The sequence below is a fragment of the Eretmochelys imbricata genome, chromosome 2 (assembly GCF_965152235.1).
Source record: "Eretmochelys imbricata isolate rEreImb1 chromosome 2, rEreImb1.hap1, whole genome shotgun sequence".
Classification (NCBI taxonomy): Eukaryota; Metazoa; Chordata; order Testudines; family Cheloniidae; genus Eretmochelys; species Eretmochelys imbricata.
Window position 1 is genome coordinate 61133768 of NC_135573.1, and position 22625 is coordinate 61156392.

The 22625-nt window shown below is 39.6% G+C and overlaps 1 protein-coding gene across 1 annotated transcript; it reads right to left on the bottom strand.

Annotated features, from left to right (window-relative positions):
- Positions 1-1088: 1088 nt before the first annotated feature.
- MCMDC2 (minichromosome maintenance domain containing 2) lies at positions 1089-22530 on the bottom strand. Its single transcript, XM_077810179.1, has 15 exons — positions 21895-22530; positions 20925-21118; positions 20667-20797; positions 20514-20573; positions 19963-20158; positions 18092-18214; positions 17845-17952; positions 15240-15368; positions 13560-13797; positions 7487-7692; positions 5970-6136; positions 5349-5525; positions 3426-3568; positions 2663-2772; positions 1089-1652 (listed from the first exon to the last, which is right to left on the bottom strand). Exons 2-15 carry the CDS (start codon positions 21022-21024, stop codon positions 1486-1488), a joined length of 2055 nt encoding a protein of 684 aa, XP_077666305.1. The 5' UTR covers positions 21025-21118; positions 21895-22530; the 3' UTR covers positions 1089-1485.
- Positions 22531-22625: the final 95 nt, after the last annotated feature.

Consider the following 22625-nt stretch of genomic DNA (forward strand, 5'->3'; position numbering starts at 1 on the left):
CTCAGACATGACGATGACAGCTACCAGTCATATTGCACCGTCTGCTGCCAGAAGGCAATGGGTTGCTGCTACTGTGTAGCAATGCAGTACCGTGTCTGCCAGTACCCAGGAGACATACTGTGACGGTTACCTGAGCGGGCTCCATGCTTGCCGTGGTATGGCGTCTGCACAGGTAACTCAGGAAAAAAGGCGCAAAACGATTGTCTGCCCTTGCTTTCACGGAGGGAGGGAGGGAACGGGGGCCTGAGGATATGTCCCCAGAACCACCCGCAACAATGTTTTAGCCCCATCAGGCATTGGGATCTCAACCCAGAATTCCAATGGGCAACAGAGACTGCAGGAACTGTGGGATAGCCACCCACAGTGCAACACTCCGGAAGTCGACGCTAGCCTCGGTACTGTAGAAGCACTCTGCTGAGTTACTGCACTTAATGCACTTAGAGCATTTTCTGTGGGGACACACACACTCGAATATATAAAACAGATTTCTAAAAAAACGACTTCTATAAATTCAACCTGATTTCGTAGTGTAGACATACCCTCAGACTAATAACTTGTCATTCTAATTACTAGAGGCAGCACTGTCTAGTGGCTGAGGGTACTGGACAGGGAGTCAGGAGACCTGGGTTCTGTCATACAGGTCATGACTAGTAGGCAAGTTACTTTGCACCTCCGTTTCCCCTCCTATCCTTTGTCTCTTCTGTTTAGACTAGAGTATGAGCTCTTCAGTGCCGGGACTGTCTCCTATTAGGTGCTAAACAAACAATGGGGCCCTCATTTCACTTCAAGGCCTCTAAGTGCTACTGGAATACAAATAATAAAATAGCTATCATACCTCTAAACATGTCTGAATAAAAAGATAGTTGTTTAAAAACATTTAGTATGTACATACACACAGTTTTTATGAAGCACTTTTGATGTGTAGTTGAAAGAACTGCAGCAGCAAAAAAGCCCACAGAATGCAGACAAAATTTAATCACTAGATTCTGAATAAAGTGTTCTACAAACTACTTTTTAGATTATAAGTCATTTGACAGCAGCGGTTCATTTTTTTTTTTAAAACCATTTTTATTTAAACTTTTGTTTTCCTCTTATTCCTAATATAAGTTTCTCACTACCATTCACTTGGTACATTTTAATATTTGTGGGGTCATGAGCATTGTCACCTACTTAGTATTTCCAGCAGCAAGCAGCACGAGTATGGTGCTTTGCTTTTCTTCTCTGGGTCATCTTATCTTTAGATGTCACAGCTTTGAGAAGCCAGCAGTCTAGTGGTATGTTCAGTCTGAGAAACTTAACGTGTAATATTGTTTAATTTTGAATTGGTTACAAACTTTTATCCATAGGAGTAGCAATTTCATAAAACATCAATTTTCACATACATTTTGCAGTAGCATCACTGTAAAACTTTAAATTTGTTTACATTTTCTAAAAAAATCAAAAAACTTTGAAGTAGGAACAAGCTCTGCTTTCAGAATGGGTTCTTTATTCTTCACTAGTAGTAACATGTGTTCCAGGGCCATATGTGGCAATAAATTGTAACAGTTGCTGATGGCACTGCATCAGATAAACATCTCTTTGCTGCAGAGAGTTTTCATCAATGAGGTCAAATGGAAACACTGCATTTGGAGCTACACAAAATACAGAGGCACCTACACAAAGAATAATTGAATTTAAAATGTTATGTTAATAGATTCCATACACTCCTGGAAAATCCTCTTGCCCAATGGTTCTGCTTCATCTTAGTGACATTTGAAAGGATCACTTATGGAAAGAACACCAACCACATGTTATAAAATAATATTTCTACCTTGTTCTCTAATTTTCTGTCTCTTTAAAAAATGCTCCTGTGGTTTTGGTATCAGATATGAGCTTTACACTTCTTCTGGTTTGAATTTAGTTCAACTCAATAGCAATCTGCCTTGAAATTCCAAGAGGCAGGTAAGATACTCCATTAAGCTCATGCACATGGAGGTTCTGACACTCGGATCCTTTAATGATTCTTCTACAGCCACAGGGAGCTCATTGCAGGATCAGGACTCATGACAGGAAAAATTCCTTCTCACCTGGGAATTTCCTAACATTACAATATATCAGATCTTTTTTGTAAAAGAAACCTTGGGACTATCATCCTCTACTGTTATAACTTGAAAAAAAATCTCTTGCTATGGAGAAGAAAAATTGATTTTAAGTCTAAAATGGCTGGTGCTTATTGCCTTTGAAATGTAATGCTATGTCATAAATTTCAATTCATCAATATTAAGCTCCTGACACCATTAATATGAGGTATCTAGAGTGTCTTTGGTAGATCCACCCTTCTAATTAGGGAATGAGTAGGAGGAAAGCTGTAAATGTTGTCTGAGAAGCCGGGTACAGCCAAAATAATTCTTGCTTCTCAGAGTGGTGTTTTGCTTTAGCATTCTGTTCCTATCAAGTCAACTTTGCTACTTTACTCTTAGCATGGAAACAGTGCTTTAACTAAAAAAACACAGGTATTCCTATCCAAATTTGAGATGCCTTAATTCAAACTTGATTAGATCTTTGATCTAGTTTAATTGTGTTTAAATTTAATATTAAGTGACCAAATATAAAAAAAACCTACACATTTAAACCTAATACTAACTAACAAACATCCAGTCAGTTAACACTTAGTTATTTTTACCGTGTTTTAAAGTGACAGATGATTCAAATAACAAGACAGCAATCAACACATCTTCCTCAAGTACTTTCCTCCTTAAACTCAGTTTAGTGTGTGCTTCAGACAATGAAACCCTAAAAGACAAAAATGCCAGTGTCTCAAACAGTATATTACACAAAATATATTGGTGTACACTGCAATGACTACATAAAAAGCTAACTATAGGGGCAATCAATAGTACTCCTGTAGTTTATTTTCCATACCATAGCCAAGTTTTACACGCTTAAATACTGTGGGGGGTATTCAAATGATTTCAAGTGGGCAAAGTTACATATTGATTGTTCCATCACAGCCAAATATGTACAGAACTATTTTGTGCATCACTTGTCCCATAATATTCTGGGAATGCATGTTGTATGAAACTAGTAGGGGACCATAATTATTGCATTGCTCAAGCACTAAGGTATTGAATTCAGGATATTGCAACAATCAACTCAATTTCTTTATTTTTGTAGATTTGTGTCAGAACTAGTTACTCTAACTGTGAGGTTTGGCTTTTAAATAGCCATTATTTTTCACGCCTGGCAAATGAGCAAATAAATTTATTCAAACAGACATTTCTGGAGCTATTCTGAGAAATTCAGGAAATCTGAACATCCTACAATTATAAATTCTGTATAAACTACTATACAGGCCTAGACAGAAAACTTGAAGGCCTTTGTATCCAAAGATCTCCCAAGTAGGCATGAAGAAGTTAAGCAATTTAATTAGGAAAATTAAAACGTACAGGATTTTCAGTGCAGACGTTGATAGTTTTGATCCATGAATAGAATCTGTTCTGATTCTGCGACTTGCTAGGTAGTAGCCATGAATGAGTCTTTCTGCTTCTGAACTGAGTTCTACTTGCAAATTCTTAGCAAATGCAATAAGCTAAAAACAGCATAAATTTTAAATATTTAAGGAATACTGTTGAAAACTTACAACCGAAGCTCATTTTGATATTCATATCAGTTGCATAGTATTAATATATCTAGACAATATTTTCCATATTAACGCAATATTTAAAAAGGATTATGACCATTTACACAGCAATATGGCTGTCTCAGGTATAGAAACAAGTAATTTGTTCACAAATCTATTAAATTTAAACAAATATGCTAGAAACTCCCTCAATCATTTTAAATAAATATTCTCTAGTGTACTGAAATATTCATTTGAAATAAACATGCACTATACTAATAGAAAGGTTCCAATCTTGTTCACACTGCATACTGGAGATCTACTTTTTTTAAAATTACATTTATCAACACTATTGTTTCAAAAAACCAAGAGACCAAATGGAGTTTAATAGTTTGGCTCTTTAAAAGGAGAGTATATAAATGGCTTCAAATGTGTACAAAACAGATTAATTTTTAGTATGAGAAGGGTTTCAACTCTGAACGTAAGTTTTGTTCAGATTTGCGTACTATCCCTATTTTTAATCTGTACATGTAATTTAGGACATTAGTTGTGCATGTTTTGTTCATTAGCCTATAATTATGAAACTGGGCCAAATTCAGTCGTGGTAGCAGGAGATGAGGTCACTGGAAATGAACTTGCTTGCACCAGGTCTGAATTTGGATGACGTTTCAGGGTTAAACTTTTAAAACCCAATTTCTATCCTCCTGAATGCAAATAGTTAACCAAAATTTGATTTAAAAATAGTTCCCCATATTGTTGGCCGCTCTCTTGGGATACCTGTTGCTGATTTCATCACACTGGACAGTCAGATCACCTCTAGTTTAAATTTTAAAGTACTAGCTCTCAGCCAGACAATGGTCAGTTCAACTGATTTACTGAGCATCTGCTATTGCTGGAACTTGTACTGCTACCATGAGAATCTCTGACTGAACAACAAAGGAGCTGTGTAGCTCCTGATGCCGGTGGTAGCCTGTGATATGTCAGTAGTGTTTAAAAATTAGTGTAGAAACCCCAAAAAGCAACCTGGTACATAGAAGATACAATGAAGTTGTTTGTCACATATACATTAGCATCTTTCAAAAAGTGTATTTTTCCTGCTAATAGACATTTTCTTACTGTGATTTAGGGTGAAATCAGATTAATTGCAATTAAAGTTTTACGTTTTGAAGTGCCTTGAGTGGTGCAGGAACATGAATATTCTGTTAGTATCAAATGTGCATCAGGTCACTATAGAGTTGGACCATGTTCAATTCAGTAACTATAGTGTCCATCCTGCACAATTAGGCTGCTGTGAATATTAATAAGTCAGCCTTTTTTAAAAAATATTAAATAGTCATTACTGTTTTGCTTATACTCTGATAATATATACCTGCATTTTCCTTCCTGGAAGAGGTGCGCACACATCCCTGTGCCCTCAGAAAGCGGTTCTTCTGGAAATAACATGATTTAATACTACTTACAACAACATATTTAGTCCTGAGGTGGTACTTTGCAGAACAGATACAAAGAGGGTGCTACCCCACTAGATAAATGTTCAGAAAATACCGCTAATTTATAGATGGGAAATTGATTTTATCCATGAAAATGGCAAAACTCATGTTGACTTCAGTGAGAGCACAAGGGGGCACGGAATAATAAGTGAATATCTGCAGGGCTGGAAGTATACAAATCATCTCAGGAAAACCACATCATGCCAAGTAATAGTGCTAAATTATCAAATACAATTTTGTTCTGAACTAGAGCTAGTTACCTCTTCATAATCTTGTGTTCTGAACTGCTGGGAGATCATATAAGGTACTTCTTCTGGATCAATGGCTTTTTTCACAATGTGATCCAAAAGAGGAAGAGTTAGTTGGCAAGATAATTCATTGCAGTGTATCAACAGCCCAAAAGCATCCATAAGGTTAGCTGATACCGATCTCAAGTCCTAAACAGAATAAAACCCAAAGCAATATGACTGAAAAGCTCAACTGCTTATTTTTCAATCAACATAAAAAAATCAATTTACTTCTGAGTATACTGTAGAGAACATGGCAGGCTCTTCCCCTCCGTGATAGGTGTGCAAGTGCAAAGGTATTTTGAGTGAAATTACTATGTGGGGGGGAATAGGGTAGTCCAATGTCACACATGGACGCACTCTACAATCCTGTTTATTCAAAGGCTGTAGGAGCAGGATAAACCCTTGTATAAATAAAGGCTTCATGTTTAGAAAAGCTGGCCTATTTTAGAGGATATGGGCTTTAAAGTGACTTCACTGTGGCTTCTGCGGAGATGTCACCTATTTATGTTTGTTTCCATTGTTTTACATGTAGTATTGCTAACATCTCCAGACTCGTTACACAACTTTGCCATAACAAAGTATATGTTTTACCAGCTTGCCAATTAGAGTGTTATCCTTTTGTACATATTTTTTGGAAGACGAATCCTCATTTACAAAAGTCCAGAAACTGGTCTGAATTGGAAGAATAACTTGCTGGTCAACATCTTCTCCATACTTCTTTCCAGGAATAAATACTGTAGTGGTTCTGCTCTCCAGCACTATCAGGTCAAACAAACATGTTATTTACTTAAATTAAACTACTGTAATGTAACATTAAATCTCTAATCCCGGTTATAGGATCTGAGAATAATTCCAAATACATATTGTACTTAGTTTTTATGGAAAAGTCAGGATCTCTTCAAAGTAACTGATAGAAAATTGTAAAAGTAATCCTAATGCATTTAGTGCAGGGGGGTGGAGAAAATACTCATGCGTGCAAGAACCACTGTACTCTCCAGCTAAAGATTTTCATATCCCTATGACAAGAACATGCCATCTAGTCCACTTTGCAGAAAGGATGGGTCATTACACAAAGTAAAAGCTATTTCCGCATGCTCATTTTTTTCCTCCTTACCGTTACTCACACCTCCTTGTCAATTGAAATGGGCCATCCTGATTATCACTACAAAAGGTTTTTTTCTCCTGCTGATAATAGCCTACCTTAATTAATTGGTCTTGTTACAGTTGGTATAGCAACACCCATTTTTTCATGTTCTGTGTATATATATCTTCCTACTGTATTTTCCACTCCATGCATCTGATGAAGTGGGTTTTAGCCCACGCAAGCTTATACCCAAATAGATTTTAGTCTCTAAGGTGCCACAAGTACTCCTAATTTTTTTTACTTACATCAAACTAATTCAGTTAGCTAGCTGTATACAAGGCAGTGTAACACACTCTCTTGGTAAACTAACTAGCACTAAGATACCACCCTTGGTCTGTATGTAAGTTAAACAAAACAGAGGGTTATGTTGTTTTGCTTTGTTCAAATTACTATAGCTGTGATACAGACAAAGGAGTGCTCCATCTTCAAGAACAGGCTTTCTCTCTAAAACTTACCACGCCATGCGAAAATGTGCTTAGTTTGCATCAACTCCTAAATATAATTTGAGGGCTCTCCAGTGCCAGGACTTGTATCCTGCATAAGCTAGTTTTCTATAATTTAAAAATAGTTAATGTAGTAGGTAGCTCTTCTGCCCTAGTAAGTCTGTGATCCTATCATGCCTTCCTTTAAGATCCACTCATGTAAAAATCTCATTAATCTTCCCCAGTACTGTTAATATCCACTCACTTTTCCCCCTATCTATGGCATATATGAGATTTTTCTGATGATAGAGAAGGTGATTTTCTCAGCAGTTAGGGAGAAATAATAACATCCCTGTCAAGAGTGCATGAGAGTAGAGTTGCAGTTAGGATTTAAAGGCCCCTGAACAAATTGAAGAAACTAACTTTGACGCGGCCTGGTGGTCCCCAGTGTCTAGCCCTGGCTCTACTTGTCTCTCCTCTAGCACTGATTTCTTCCCTCTTCTGATTGCTCAGTATATGCAGAATGGCGTTGTACTGGTTACCTGACTGCAGAAGTTCAAGTTTATCCTTTTTATGTGACAACAAATCTCCTATGAAGCAGATACCACCTTTGGCCAGCAGAGCACTGCAAGCCTGAATGCTAGCAGTTCCAGTTCCATGCTTATCTTTGGACACAGTAGGAAAAACGTCATTAGATGCTGGGTGCCGTATGCCACGGGCTACAAGACAGACACTGTAATTCAAGAGCCTAGGGAAAAAATAATTGTCAGCAATTTGCAACACCTGCAAAAAATTTAGTTAAATTATTTTCCCTTTACACAAACTAATGGTATTTATAAAATTGGTATTAAAAGTACACACATAGGCACTTGATTTGAATAAGGTAGAGCATTTAGAAAGAAAAAAATAAGTAATTTTATAAGAGTATAAAGTATTTCTGAATATTAAGGTAAAACCCAGGATTTCCTTTACGTAACCACAAAAGGGGCACTAGTTGAAATAGTTGCTCCTCTTTATCTTTAATAGTTTCCTTCGAGTAGCACTAACTACATGAAGAAGCATAACTTCCATCTGTATTCTAATTTAATATTCTTAAATTGGTCTAGCATACAAGGCAAAATTCTGAGTTGGGTCAGAGGAGGGATTGAATTGTCTTCCCACATTGCTAGTGTCTGATTCTGTCCCATTGAAGGCAATAGAAGTTTTACCGACTTTAAAGAGTGCAGGATCAAGCCTCTACTACCGTAGTCCTGACCATTTTGCCTCATGTATGGTGACTGGGGAAAGGGCTGTAAATCTACATAGAAGTGGACCCAAAGACTCTGAGGCATGGGTACAGTTAGAGTATTGGTTGGAGACCCAGGTTCAAATTCCTGCTCTGCCAAAAATTTCCTGTGTGACTTTGGACAAGTCACTTAACACCCTGATTTTTAAAGGTATTTAGGCACCTAAATACCTTTAGCAATCTAGTTCTTAGTCTCTCTGTGCCTCAATTCTCCAACTGCAAAATGGGGATAATAGTACTTCCCTACCTCTCAGGAGTGTTGTGAGAATTAAAGGCATTTAAATATTGGGCAATGCTTAGATATTACAGTAAAAGAGGCTATATAAGTATCTGAGATGAGATTTGTAAGGTACTTTGTTATCCTATATAGAATCATAGAATCATAGAATATCAGGGTTGGAAGGGACCCCTGAAGGTCATCTAGTCCAACCCCCTGCTCGAAGCAGGACCAATTCCCAGTTAAATCATCCCAGCCAGGGCTTTGTCAAGCCTGACCTTAAAAACCTCTAAGGAAGGAGATTCTACCACCTCCCTAGGTAACGCATTCCAGTGTTTCACCACCCTCTTAGTGAAAAAGTTTTTCCTAATATCAAATCTAAACCTCCCCCACTGCAACTTGAGACCATTACTCCTCGTTCTGTCATCTGCTACCATTGAGAACAGTCTAGAGCCATCCTCTTTGGAACCCCCTTTCAGGTAGTTGAAAGCAGCTATCAAATCCCCCCTCATTCTTCTCTTCTGCAGACTAAACAATCCCAGCTCCCTCAGCCTCTCCTCATAAGTCATGTGTTCTAGACCCCTAATAATTTTTGTTGCCCTTCGCTGGACTCTCTCCAATTTATCCACATCCTTCTTGTAGTGTGGGGCCCAAAACTGGACACAGTACTCCAGATGAGGCCTCACCAATGTCGAATAGAGGGGAACGATCACGTCCCTCGATCTGCTCGCTATGCCCCTACTTATACATCCCAAAATGCCATTGGCCTTCTTGGCAACAAGGGCACACTGCTGACTCATATCCAGCTTCTCGTCCACTGTCACCCCTAGGTCCTTTTCCGCAGAACTGCTGCCTGGCCATTCGGTCCCTAGTCTGTAGCGGTGCATTGGATTCTTCCATCCTAAGTGCAGGACCCTGCACTTATCCTTATTGAACCTCATCAGATTTCTTTTGGCCCAATCCTCCAATTTGTCTAGGTCCTTCTGTATCCTATCCCTCCCCTCCAGCGTATCTACCACTCCTCCTAGTTTAGTATCATCCGCAGATTTGCTGAGAGTGCAATCCACACCATCCTCCAGATCATTTATGAAGATATTGAACAAAACCGGCCCCAGGACCGACCCTTGGGGCACTCCACTTGATACCGGCTGCCAACTAGACATGGAGCCATTGATCACTACCCGTTGAGCCCGACAATCTAGCCAGCTTTCTACCCACCTTATAGTGCATTCATCCAGCCCATACTTCCTTAACTTGCTGACAAGAATACTGTGGGAGACCGTGTCAAAAGCTTTGCTAAAGTCAAGAACCAATACATCCACTGCTTTCCCTTCATCCACAGAACCAGTAATCTCATCATAAAAGGCGATTAGATTAGTCAGGCATGACCTTCCCTTGGTGAATCCATGCTGGCTGTTCCTGATCACTTTCCTCTCATGCAAGTGCATCAGGATTGATTCTTTGAGGACCTGCTCCATGATTTTTCCAGGGACTGAGGTGAGGCTGACTGGCCTGTAGTTCCCAGGATCCTCCTTCTTCCCTTTTTTAAAGATTGGCACTACATTAGCCTTTTTCCAGTCATCCGGGACTTCCCCGGTTCGCCACGAGTTTTCAAAGATAATGGCCAATGGCTCTGCAATCACAGCTGCCAATTCCTTCAGCACTCTCAGATGCAACTCGTCCGGCCCCATGGACTTGTGCACGTCCAGCTTTTCTAAATAGTCCCTAACCACCTCTATCTCCACAGAGGGCTGGCCATCTCTTCCCCATTTTGTGATGCCCAGCGCAGCAGTCTGGGAGCTGACCTTGTCAGTGAAAACAGAGGCAAAAAAAGCATTGAGTACATTAGCTTTTTCCACATCCTCTGTCACTAGGTTGCCTCCCTCATTCAGTAAGGGGCCCACACTTTCCTTGGCTTTCTTCTTGTTGCCAACATACCTGAAAAAACCCTTCTTGTTACTCTTGACATCTCTCGCTAGCTGCAGCTCCAGGTGCGATTTGGCCCTCCTGATTTCATTCCTACATGCCCGAGCAATATTTTTATACTCTTCCCTGGTCATATGTCCAACCTTCCACTTCTTGTAAGCTTCTTTTTTATGTTTAAGATCCGCTAGGATTTCACCATTAAGCCAAGCTGGTCGCCTGCCATATTTACTATTCTTTTGACTCATTGGGATGGTTTGTCCCTGTAACCTCAACAGGGTTTCCTTGAAATACAGCCAGCTCTCCTGGACTCCTTTCCCCTTCAAGTTAGTCCCCCAGGGGATCCTGGCCATCCGTTCCCTGAGGGAGTCGAAGTCTGCTTTCCTGAAGTCCAGGGTCCGTATCCTGCTGCTTACCTTTCTTCCCTGCGTCAGGATCCTGAACTCAACCAACTCATGGTCACTGCCTCCCAGATTCCCATCCACTTTTGCTTCCCCCACTAATTCTACCCGGTTTGTGAGCAGCAGGTCAAGAAAAGCGCCCCCCCTAGTTGGCTCCTCTAGCACTTGCGCCAGGAAATTGTCCCCTACGCTTTCCAAAAACTTCCTGGATTGTCTATGCACCGCAGTATTGCTCTCCCAGCAGATATCAGGAAAATTAAAGTCACCCATGAGAATCAGGGCATGCGATCTAGTAGCTTCCGTGAGCTGCCGGAAGAAAGCCTCATCTACCTCATCCCCCTGGTCCGGTGGTCTATAGCAGACTCCCACCACTACATCACTCTTGTTGCACACACTTCTAAACTTAATCCAGAGACACTCAGGTTTTTCTACAGTTTCGTACTGGAGCTCTGAGCAGTCATACTGCTCCCTTACATACAGTGCTACAATATATAATATAATATACAATATATAATTTTGTGGGTTACTGTGAATAGTGAAGGCCTCAGGGGGAGACTGTAAAGTGCTATGTGTACTTCTGAGACCCTATAGATAACAATAACTAAGCATTCATAGGGTGCAACATATTGTTAAGCAGGTGTTTCTATTCTCACCTCTTTTTCAGTTACTCATAACTTCTGAAAAAAATTTTGTTTTAATCTTTTCATGCTTGGCTTCAAACAAAGGTAATTTTTTTTAAAAATTGATCTAAACATGTTCAATTAATCATTTGTGAAAGGATGGGATAGTGAGGAAAGCATTTCTCCCATTGCCTGAATATTTTCCTGACCTTTGTTGCAGTTGAAACTCAAATGGCTGAAAACAAAAGTTCACACTTGCCATGTTTGTAGGCCTTTTTGAGGAAGCATAATGATGTCATGTTTGTGTGGCGGGAGGGGAAACAGAGATTTAAAATTGTGTCAAACATGCACAGTAGAAAAGTTGTATTCATATTATGAATGATTACTAAGGTAATTTGAGTCCAATAGTGGCTGTCTGAGGGGGTGACTATTTAAACTTTTTTTTAATCAAAGATTTCCCGTAATTGCTATCATCAGGTCAGCTCCACCATCATTAGCAAGAGTGGGTGCACTGGTGTGGGTGCACAGCCATCAGTGTTTTTACCACTGTCAACTATACCCACTCAGGTCAAAACTAGGGTTGCCAACTTTCTAATTGCACAAAACTGAACACCCCTGCCCCTTCTCTGACGCCCTGTCCCCCCCCCACTCACTCCATCCCCTTTCCCTCCATCGCTCACTCTCTCCCACCCTCACTCACTTTAACTGGGCTGGGGTAGGGTGTTGGGATACAGGAGGGGGTAAGGGCTCTGGCTGGGGGTATGGGCTCAGGATGAGGAGTTTGAGGTGCAGGAGGGAGTTCTAGGCTGGAGCTGAGGGGTTCAGAGTGCAGGAGCGGGCTCAGGGCTGGGGTGCTGGCTCCCACTGGGGGTGCGGGCTCTGAGGTGGGGCTGGGAATGAGGGGTTTGGAGTGCAGGAGGGGGCTCAGGGCTGGGGCCGAGGGTTGGGTGCGGGCTCTGGGAGTGAGTTTGGGTGCAGGAGGGGATTCTGACCTGGGGCAGAGGGTGGGGCTGCAGGGTCGGGGAAGAAGTTAGGTACAGGAGGGGGGTTCTTACTTGGGGCAGGGGGTACGGGGCGTGAGCTCCAGCTAGACAGCGCTTACCTCAGGCAGCTCCCGGCCAGTGGCACAGCAGTGCTAAGGCAGGCTCCCTGACTGCCCCGGCTCTGCACAGCTCCTGGGAGTGGCCGCCATGTCCAGGCCCTAGGTGGCATGGCCAGCCAGTTCTGCATGGTGCACACTGCCCACACCTGAAGGCACTACCTCCGCAGCTCCTAGCCAATGAGAGCTGCGGAGGCAGCGCTTGGGGCAGGGGCAGCACGCGGTACTTCCCTGATCACATCTGCTCCCAGGGGCTGCAGGGATATGCCAGTCGCTTCCAGGAGCCGTGCGGAGCCAGGGCAGGCAGGGAGCCTGCCTTAGCCCCACTGTGCCACTGACGGGGTCAGTGGTGCTGACTGGAGCCACCAGGGTCCCTTTTTGACCGGCCATTTCGGTCGAAAACTAGACACCTGGCAACCAAGAGTCAAAACAACACAGAGATAAAAATACCAGCAGCCATTTGAACCTTGTTAATCACTGATGGAGCTGAACTGGAGGTCACAACAGTGACATTTTTGACAAAATAGCTAGTTTAGAAAAGACTAAAGTGCTATATCAGAGTGACTTAAGGCTTGAGAGGGGCAAATCTTTGCTTCTGTAGCCATAGATTGTAGTCCTTTGAATAGCAACTTTAGAAGGACTATAGTTAGGCCTCTGCTAAACAGGACTGATGCTAGAAATTCGGCAAGTTAATTAGAAGATTGATCATTAAATGCTTTACTCGTTAAAAGCAAAGCCTTAAATTTCACCATGGACATAAGCAGCAGGTCAGTTAATCCCACTGGATCGCACGTGCCCCACATGACCATCACGTAGTTTGCTTCCCTCTCAGCAGTATAATAATGAAGACCTGGCACACGGATGACAAAGGAAAGGAGAGCTCAGAAATCAAAAATTTATATCCTTTATTAAAAAAAGTTATTTTGCTGAGTAAAACCCCAGGATACAATTTAAAGTGTGAACTCTGTTTTCCTTTTGAGAAAATATCAAGCCTCTCTATATAAAAACTTGGCAAATCTTTTATTTAAAGTCAAATGTGCTTATAAAAAAAAATACAGGTGTCAGTTTACCTATCTGCTATTAGAGTGTCACTGGTCACAATCAAAAGATCCAGGTAATCTCCTGTCTCACTGTCTCTGTCACACGTCTGGACTAGACTCAACAGTATGGACAGTTTAAGAGTATTGTAAGTGCCTGGTGGGACAACTTGAGAAGCAAAGATGTTGGCAAGTATGGCTGTAAACCTCCAACGTGAACTTGAAGTCAAGGAGAGCAGATACTTAAAATTCTCACTGATACAAGAAGTACCTAATATAAAAAAAAGGATATCTTAAACACTTTTTAACAGAGCTATTCATATAATTAAAACAAATCAGCATTAGGTAGATCCTATTATCAGAAAAAAAAATCATTAAACGAGGTATATTTGGAATTTATTTTAGGATAACAAATATTCAGACTGTGAACAGCTTAAAATGTTAGTTTTACTATTATTAAGCAGGTAAAGGACACTGTGTCCACTAATACATATTGAGTAAGAGAGCCAGTACATAAATTGAAATTATATGGCCATCTAAGATACAATCTAAATATACCGGTGACAGACTGACAATATTTGCATCATCCTGGACAAACTTTATGGAATGAAGTTAAATCTTGCTGAGTTAGGATTGATACCTTTGGGGGCCATTGTATTAAAAATGCAGTTCTGTATGTGTTATTGTGGAGTTATATGTAACTCCTTTAGGAGACGGGAGAGGTAATGTAATTCCTTCAGTTATTAGCCCTTGTGAAGCTACTCTCTCGTAAGTTCCTCATCTACTAGTTCAAACTGGATTCTCCAGGGACCAACAGAAAAAGAAAAGATTTTTGGTTAAATAGCCTGGTTTTAAACAGGCTCAGTGCCTTCTTCCAGATCCAGCAAACAGACAGGCCCCAATCCTTAGGGGAGGATTGGAAGGATGTGGCCTACTGAGGTCCCATAAGACTCTGTGCTTGTTCTGAGCTAAAGCTGTGATGAACTTGAAATCACAAGGAAACGCCTTTGGTGAGGTATTGAAGGATTGCCTCTGCCCGAGAGCATGTTAGGAATGAAGTGATCTCTAGTAAGCTTATTAGCATGCGTATAGGTTCTTTTATTGTTTTTAATATGTTTTCTCTGTAATGCTTTCTATCTTAATTAAATACTTACTTAGAAAGAACTGTGTGGTAACTTACAACGGTGGGCAGTCACATTGTTAACCATCTCTGAAGAGAAAGCAAGCAGATGTGCTTGGGCAGCCTGTCTCTGATGGAAATAACACAGTGAAGGCAGGGGACTGTGCGGCCTGGAAATACCCATCAGAAGGGAGTGAGACAAAGGTCTCCAACCAAGAAAAGCCATAGCTGGAGACTGGAAGCCTGAGGCGAAATCCAGTTGCTGTTGGTCTGAACTGAGACAATACCCTCTAATGAAAAGCAGAGCTTAGAAATAAGATAATGGAAAAGCACCTCAATAAATAATGCTCTGTAGTTTCCTAAATAGACAGAGAAGTGGACAATAGTATTGTGTGTTTTTATTGGGTGACAGCAATATTGGGCAAAAAAAACAATTGGGACAAGCCCATACTCAGGATTACTAGATGGAAAGTACCAAAGTGGTTTCCAAACCTGGATCTCTATGTACTAGCAGACTGCACTAACGGTCAACCCTTTGATCTAATAAAAATATCTATTTTTAGTCATTTTAATTTACTATACAGCTTTCTTACCTTCTGGACTACAGAGCTGTATACTGTTGACTTCTATACACACTGTAACTTGTGAGCAGTTTTGTACGCAGGCCGGAATTCCTATAAACCTATACCTGTTTCCTATTTTCATTTTGTTCGACAATTCATCTAGAAAAAATAAATATACATGGAAATATAGGGATTTATTAGAAAATGCAAAATTTTAACATAAGGCATTTTTATATGTTAAACCAGTGGTTCAGATTAGAAAATATAATTTAGAGGAAGCAGCACACACAACAGTTTGATTCAATACAGCCTTGAAGAATGGGAATAGAACTATGCAGGTAGACAATTCATAACAGTTTAGGGCACCAGGTGAGAGAAGTAGTTGGGACGAGCCATTGGATGATTTTTTATTGAGAAAATGGATAATGCAGTTTTGAACTGAAACACAAAGGAGAATGTTCGTACTCTCAGATCTCTGCTCTGAGATTTGCAGTGTTCTCATGATCACTTATTGTCAAGTAAATGTGATGGCAAAATGCCTTAGTAAAGGAAGATTAGAAAGACAAGGTTGGTGAGATAATATCTTTTATTGGATCAACTTATGTTGATGAGAGACACAAGCTTTCAAGCTTATACAGAACTTTTCTTCAGAAGCAAGGACCTAGAATAAATAGATTAAAAGAAAATGCAAAAACATATTTGGAAACCTTCAAATTTCTGTTCATGTCATTCAAAACCTGTACTGTCTTTGGTAAGGTTTGTAATGTAAGTTACATGCAACCTAGTATGGGCCTGAGCTGTGAGATGCTACGTTCTGTCAGTGCCCACTGAAGCTGATGGAAGTTGAGGGCACACATTACCTCACAGGATTCAGCCCAAAGGCTTTACTTTGTGATAATACACATACAGGATCACTACTTAGTTGTGTTGCTTGTTATTTTGGAGTAAATGGATTAACACACATTTTTCAATAAATATAAAGAAATAGATGAATTTATAAACATGTTAAATAGCAAGCACCAAAGCAGAACTAATGATTTTTTAAAAATGGAAAAGGGTTACAATACTGCAAAAAATATTTTGGAGCCTGTAGTTGAATTTTCACATTCCAAATACTGTATTGTTTGCAATGGAAGTTAGAAACCTCAGAAGCCAGAGATCATGAAAAAATAAGGAAAATGGCTAGATTGAGGAAGGATGTTACAAAAAATGTTAAGTCACTGAAAAACAATATAACCAGAGGAAGGAGGAAGAAACAAGTTACACAGAAAGTGAGATAATGCTGAACTGGCAAGACATTTTAATTAAGTAACTAGGGCCCTACCAAATTCGCAGTCCATTTTGGTCAATTTCACAGTCCTAGGATTTTTAAAATAGCAAAATGTCATGATTTCAGCTATTTAAATATGAAATTTCACGGTGTCGTAATTGTAGGGGTTCTGACCCAAAAAGGAGTTGTGGGGAGTCGCCAAGTTATTGTGTGTGTGTGTGTGTGGGGGGGGTTGCAATACTGCTACCCTTACTTCTGCGCTGCTGCAGTCAGTGGTGCAACCTTCAGAGCTGGGCAGATGGAGAGCGGCGGCTGCTGGCTGAGAGCCCAGCTCTGAAGGAAGAGCTGCCGCCAGCAGCAGCGCAGAAGTAAGGATGGTATGGTATGGCATTTGCCACCCTTACTTCTGCGCTGCTGCTGGTGGGGCACTGCCTTCAGAGCTGGGCACCCAGCCAACAGCCGCCACTCTCTGGCTGCCAAGCTCTGAAGGCAGCACAGAAGGATGGCAATTCCACTATCTCCCCTATAATAATCTTGTGACACCCTGCCCTCCGGCAACTCCCTTTTGAGTCAGGACCCCCAATTTGAGAAACTCTTGTCGACCCTGTAAAATCAGTATAGTATAGGCTAAGAGCACACAAAAGACCAGATTTCATGGGGGAAGACCAGGTCTCACGGTCCATGATACGTTTTTCCTGGCCATGAATTAGGTAGGGACCTATAAATAACATATCAAAATAAATATGAATGAACCAATGTTTTGACATGTGTTGTCTTTAACTGCCTGGCTTACAACATGGGGTTCCTTTTCAAATAAAAATGACATAATCAACTAAATATAAACTATAATTATTTTCACGATTTTGTCCAGAGAAATGAATATATAAGGAAACTAAGGATTTCTTCCCATTAAAAAGCCGTTTTACAAGAATACCATTCAGTTCTAAAAAAGAAAAGGAGTACTTGTGGCACCTTAGAGACAAACAAATTTTATTTGAGCATAAGCTTTTGTGAGCTACATCCCCATCGGATGAAGTGAGCTGTAGCTCACGAAAGCTTATGCTCAAATAAAATTTGTTGGAGTACTTGTGGCACCTTAGAGACTAACAAATTTTATTTGAGCATAAGCTTTCATGAGCTACAGCTCACTTCATCCGATGGGGATGTAGCTCACGAAAGCTTATGCTCAAATAAAATTTGTTAGTCTCTAAGGTGCCACAAGTACTCCTTTTCTTTTTGCGGATACAGACTAACACGGCTGCTACTCTGAAACCTGATTCAGTTCTAAAACATTTCTGTTTAAGCAGATAGATCTCATTAAATTTTATCATTATATTTGGATAGATGAATACACAGCCTACTCACCTCTTAGGAAAACTGTAAAAGACTGAATCCTGAAATGTGGTTTATTGTTGGAATATCCTTGGAAAGCACTCAGAGCTTTTGCATCTATCATTTCAACTAGCTGTTTATCTTACAAAATAAACAGGTGTAGAATGTTATATTTCTTAAGAGTGGTACTTTACTCTTTAAAGAATAAGCTAAGTAAATAAAAATGTATCAAAAGTAGAAAGATAATTTAGAACTAAAAATAAAACTACATAATTCTTACCACCAAGTACTCTAAATTTCATGTCTTCTCGCAGTGGCGAAGCACATAAACTGCATACAAAATCATTCCTCACTGTTGCAGACTCTGTAGCTCCAGGTATATGCACTCTTATATAATTAAACCCTAATAGAAAGCATTACATAGACTATATAGCCAAATATTTCTTCACATTTAGTCATAATAATCTGTAATGAACTTTATGTTACTTAAAATATATAAAAAGAAAAGGAGTACTTGTGGCACCTTAGAGACTAACCAACTTATTTGAGCATGAGCTTTCGTGAGCTGTAGCTCACGAAAGCTCATGCTCAAATAAGTTGGTTAGTCTCTAAGGTGCCACAAGTACTCCTTTTCTTTTTGCGCATACAGACTAACATGGCTGTTACTCTGAAACCTGTTAAAATATATAATTGGTTTTAAATGCAGCTTATTCCAGTTTACTATGTGGTAACAAGTATAAGCTCTGAAAACTTCCTGGCTCTTTAAAAATGGCACACAGCTTTCATTTTAATTCCCCAATCAGAGTGGTAGAGTGAGTAAAGCATTAAATTGAGAATCAGGAGTTCTCAAGTGTCATATTTTCTTGTTCTTAAGATGAACAGCTTTATTGCATGTTCTATGTTTCTCTCATGACTTGGGAGTCTCTCCCCCTGCCACCAAATAAAAATCAATAATTATGGCGTACTGTCCCTCCGAGCCACATACAACAATCATCAGAAGTTTGAGAGCTGGGGCTCAGAGCTTCAACCCCACTCCTGTTGAAGCCCCGAGCCCCGGCAGGTGTGCCCTGCAGGGCTGATGCCCTGAGACCCCCCTCCCTGCTGTACAGAAGCCCCTACCCCACCTCCCCACTGCAAGGCAGAGGTCCCGAGCAGTCTCCTCCCAGTCTGGTAGGTGGAGAATGGGGTTTGCAAGCCACACTTTAACGGTAAAAGAACTGCATGTGGCTTGCGAGCCACAGTTTGGCCACCCCTGGATTATAGTTTTACCACTGGATGGCAGAACTGCGTATTACAGATTCTTAACCTCATCATGTTAGCCTGGTTTTGTGAGAAGCAGTCAGAGAGATGATATGTCCCTATGTGCTCCATTCAAAACTACATGAGGTCTCTATGTTTAATATAGGTCTTTTGATTAAAAACATAATTACAATGCGTTCTAAAATGAGTATTCTGACATTGGGAATTAGCTTCTCTTTTACAACTTCACAGTCCCTATGATTGTAAAAAACAATTTTAGGGGTTTATCCTGCAAAAGCTTAAGCATCAGAGTAATTTTACGCAGGGGAAAGTAGTGTCATAGAAATCAAAGAAGTTAATAAATCCTAGACTGCTGTGAAGGAATCAGTCCTCATCTAGTCCTGCTGTATAGGCAGGAGTCTGACACTGGCCAGGTCTTCACTAGAAACTTTTGCTGGTATAAGAACATTGGTTAAGGTATGAGTCTTTACAACATTTTATACAGGCAAACAGCCCTAGTGTACATACAGTTTACCAGCAAAAAATCCTTTAATCAGTATAGCTTATTTTGTTCAGGGAACTGTAATAAGCTACATTGGCAAAAGAACTTGCCAGTATAAGCTGTCTCTGCTTAGGGGACAGGGCGGGGAGTTTGCTGGTATATAGGCAAACCCTTTGTAATGTAAATCTGGCCGCTGACCAGAATAAATCAGAAAGTTGCGATGCTCCCGCTACATCAAAATGCATCCTAGATATGCAGTTCCTTTGTGTAAATTACATAAAATCTATACAGGAAAATGCCAAATTTGTCTTAGATTTTAATGTAAATAATGTGTTTGAGTTAATGGGCTAATCAATCAGAGAACCTTTTGAGTTTAGAACTTTTCTCATTTTACATTTTTTTTTTCTTACCTTCAGAAAATGGACAGGTTTCCTCAGAACAAAGGAATCTTGCTCCTTGTGTGTATTTCGTTACAGTTCCCATTGCAATCACTATTCCTTCTGACATATAAAATCTCTGAGACATGTAATCAAGTGGAAACTCACAAAGGCTGAGAACATAACTTGGCAGCGGAGGCAAATGTGTTGGTTTCAACACTATATTAATCTCATGAAAGAAAAAGGGTTGCGTTAAAACAAAAATCTTTTTTATTTGAAATGTTTAGTATAAATGACAAATACTCATGTACAAAACCCAATGTGGTGCACAGTTACAAAAACATATTCCAGGGACGTGCCAAATAAGGTGAAAATAGCTCATAGTCACATATATCCACCTTGTCATACTCAGAGTATGCATGGGTAAGAAGTTCCAACTATTTTTTGTTTAGATTGATAGGACTGTTGAATGAAAGTGAAAATTAAAACTGAAAAATTAACACCGAAAAGATCTCTAAATACAACTTAATATTGCTTGAAAATTATTTTATTTTTATCTAAACTGGTAAAAAGTTTAAACTCACTTGGGCCTCTGTCTGTAATTGTTCAATTAATGACAGTGTTTTAATAGCTATGAAACAGACCTGTAATTCAAAAATAAAATGATTTTGCAAAGAAAAATTTGGTTTAAAATGTTGAATACATTTCTGCCTCTGTAAACATACAAGTTCACTTACCGACTGAAAAATCTGTGCAGCTTTCATGGGTTTGTGCAGAATCTGATTTCCAAGAGCTGCATCCAACTCAGCAATATCAGAAGGATTTACCGAAATAATGAATCGATAGACAGCATAACTTTGCTTTGAGTCTGTCAGAGCAGAGAGTCAATAAGCAAGTGTCTTAGAGCACAAAATATAGAAATAAGGTTATTTTTCTTTAAACCAACTTTGTTTGGTCTGTCAATATTAATAGAAGGTTTACTGAACAAACAGTACCATTATATCGCTTGCAATCATCCACAAATTTCTGAAGGCCACCACTCCTATCAAGGTAAATAAGTGCAACCTCTTTCATTTTCAGAAGATCTGGTCTCATCTTCCAGTGAAGTTCTATGCTCTCTTTTATCAAAATGTTAGAATATATTACTATAAATCATAGGTGGTGGAATTAGGGTCAGAGCTCAAGAATGCTGTAATAATAAAATAAGTAAGGATAAAACATATATAATAAGGACATCATACCAATCAAAAGTGAAACTAGGAGCCAAGAAACTAAGCAAAGACAAATATTGCCTTCTTCTGTAACATTACAAACAATGTAACTCTTTCAGAAATATTTTTGTCTGAATTCCCCTTTAAAATGGAAAGTCCCTTGCCCACAAAGAAATACAGTATTATGTTGTTAATGTAAATTTTCTAATAATAATGTTCCAGTATTTTGAGACAATGAACTATTTTGTGACTTTTACAACTTAGAGAGCCCAGAAAAGCGTGCCATTCTTTAACAAAAATTCTAAGGTTTTTGTGTAGTATAGAGTTATACCCACATAGGAAAAAAAAAAAAAATCACACAGTATTTCTGTGCATTAACTAGACAATGCCTTATGGGGAAGGGCAGTACAACCAGTCAGTCAAGTTTTTACCCAGAGTGAAATGGCGTTAACAATTTTAACCTAATGTTAATCTATGTATTTCCTTTATGTTTTCAAATTTAGGCCTTGATCCGTGCAGAGGCTTATGCTAATTCTTAATTTTATGCAGGTGAGTAAAACCAATGGAACTATTCATATGCATAAAGTTAAGTATATGCATATGTGTTTTCAGGACTGTGATCTTATTTTGTAAGCTCCTTGGGGTAGGCTGCTTGCACTTTTATTTGTTTGGTCTATATTGTACATTAGGCACATAAATGTTGTTATACAAACACATTAACAAGTAATCAGAAATCATATATGTTGTTTCTTACTTTAAATTCTCCTTTCTCCAAGTATCCAGGTCCACAGATTCTTCTTGCAGATCCCCTGCAAACTTAAGGAGAAGGAACCAGACCAGTCAGTCATCATGGACCTGGAGTTAAACTCTGCACCAGAAGTGCCTATTTCCTATTCTCTTCTGCATCCAGATCCACAGATCCCACAGTGTGATTTTCACAGGATGCAGCACAATCAGGAAAAGTGACTTACTCTAAACACTCAAATATTTACAATTTTTTAAATTTAAAAACATATATTTTTACTAAGACCTTACCCATGTAGCGCCTTCCAGCTAAATGTGGTTTAGACTGAAGATTGCTAGTCCAGTTTGTACATATCTGTCTAGTTTGCTTCCTTCTAGATCTCATCTCCACAGAAATTCATTGTGATGGAATATATCCGTGTTCACATCTCACACACTATTGTAATAATCTTTGTACAAGGAATGCCTTGTGAGGTCTCATTAGAAAACTCGTAATTTGATGATCAGTGATATGGTAAAATGTGTATAGCAGCTTTATGTGTTAAGTTATAAATTTCCTCTGTATGATGTTAAAAATACATGTGCAGACTCACATATCACCAAACAGGTCAAACAGACCTGTTTTGAACAAAGTGTATGCTTGTCTTAATTGGCATTAACACAGTAAACAGAGTCATCAACCAATAAAAGGGGAAAGAAGAAAACAAAGAGCTCACACAGGTGAAAAAGCCCAGCAGGGAA

Excerpts from the sequence above, each read along its gene's own strand:
- MCMDC2 (XM_077810179.1), bottom strand. The coding sequence starts at position 21,024 with ATGAGACCAGATCTTCTGAAAATGAAAGAGGTTGCACTTATTTACCTT. Across the intron at positions 3,569-5,348 it reads GAACACAAGATTATGAAGAG|CTTATTGCATTTGCTAAGAA; the intron begins GTAACTAGCTCT and ends TGCTGTTTTTAG. Across the intron at positions 1,653-2,662 it reads ATCTGTCACTTTAAAACACG|GTGCCTCTGTATTTTGTGTA; the intron begins GTAAAAATAACT and ends TTCTTTGTGTAG.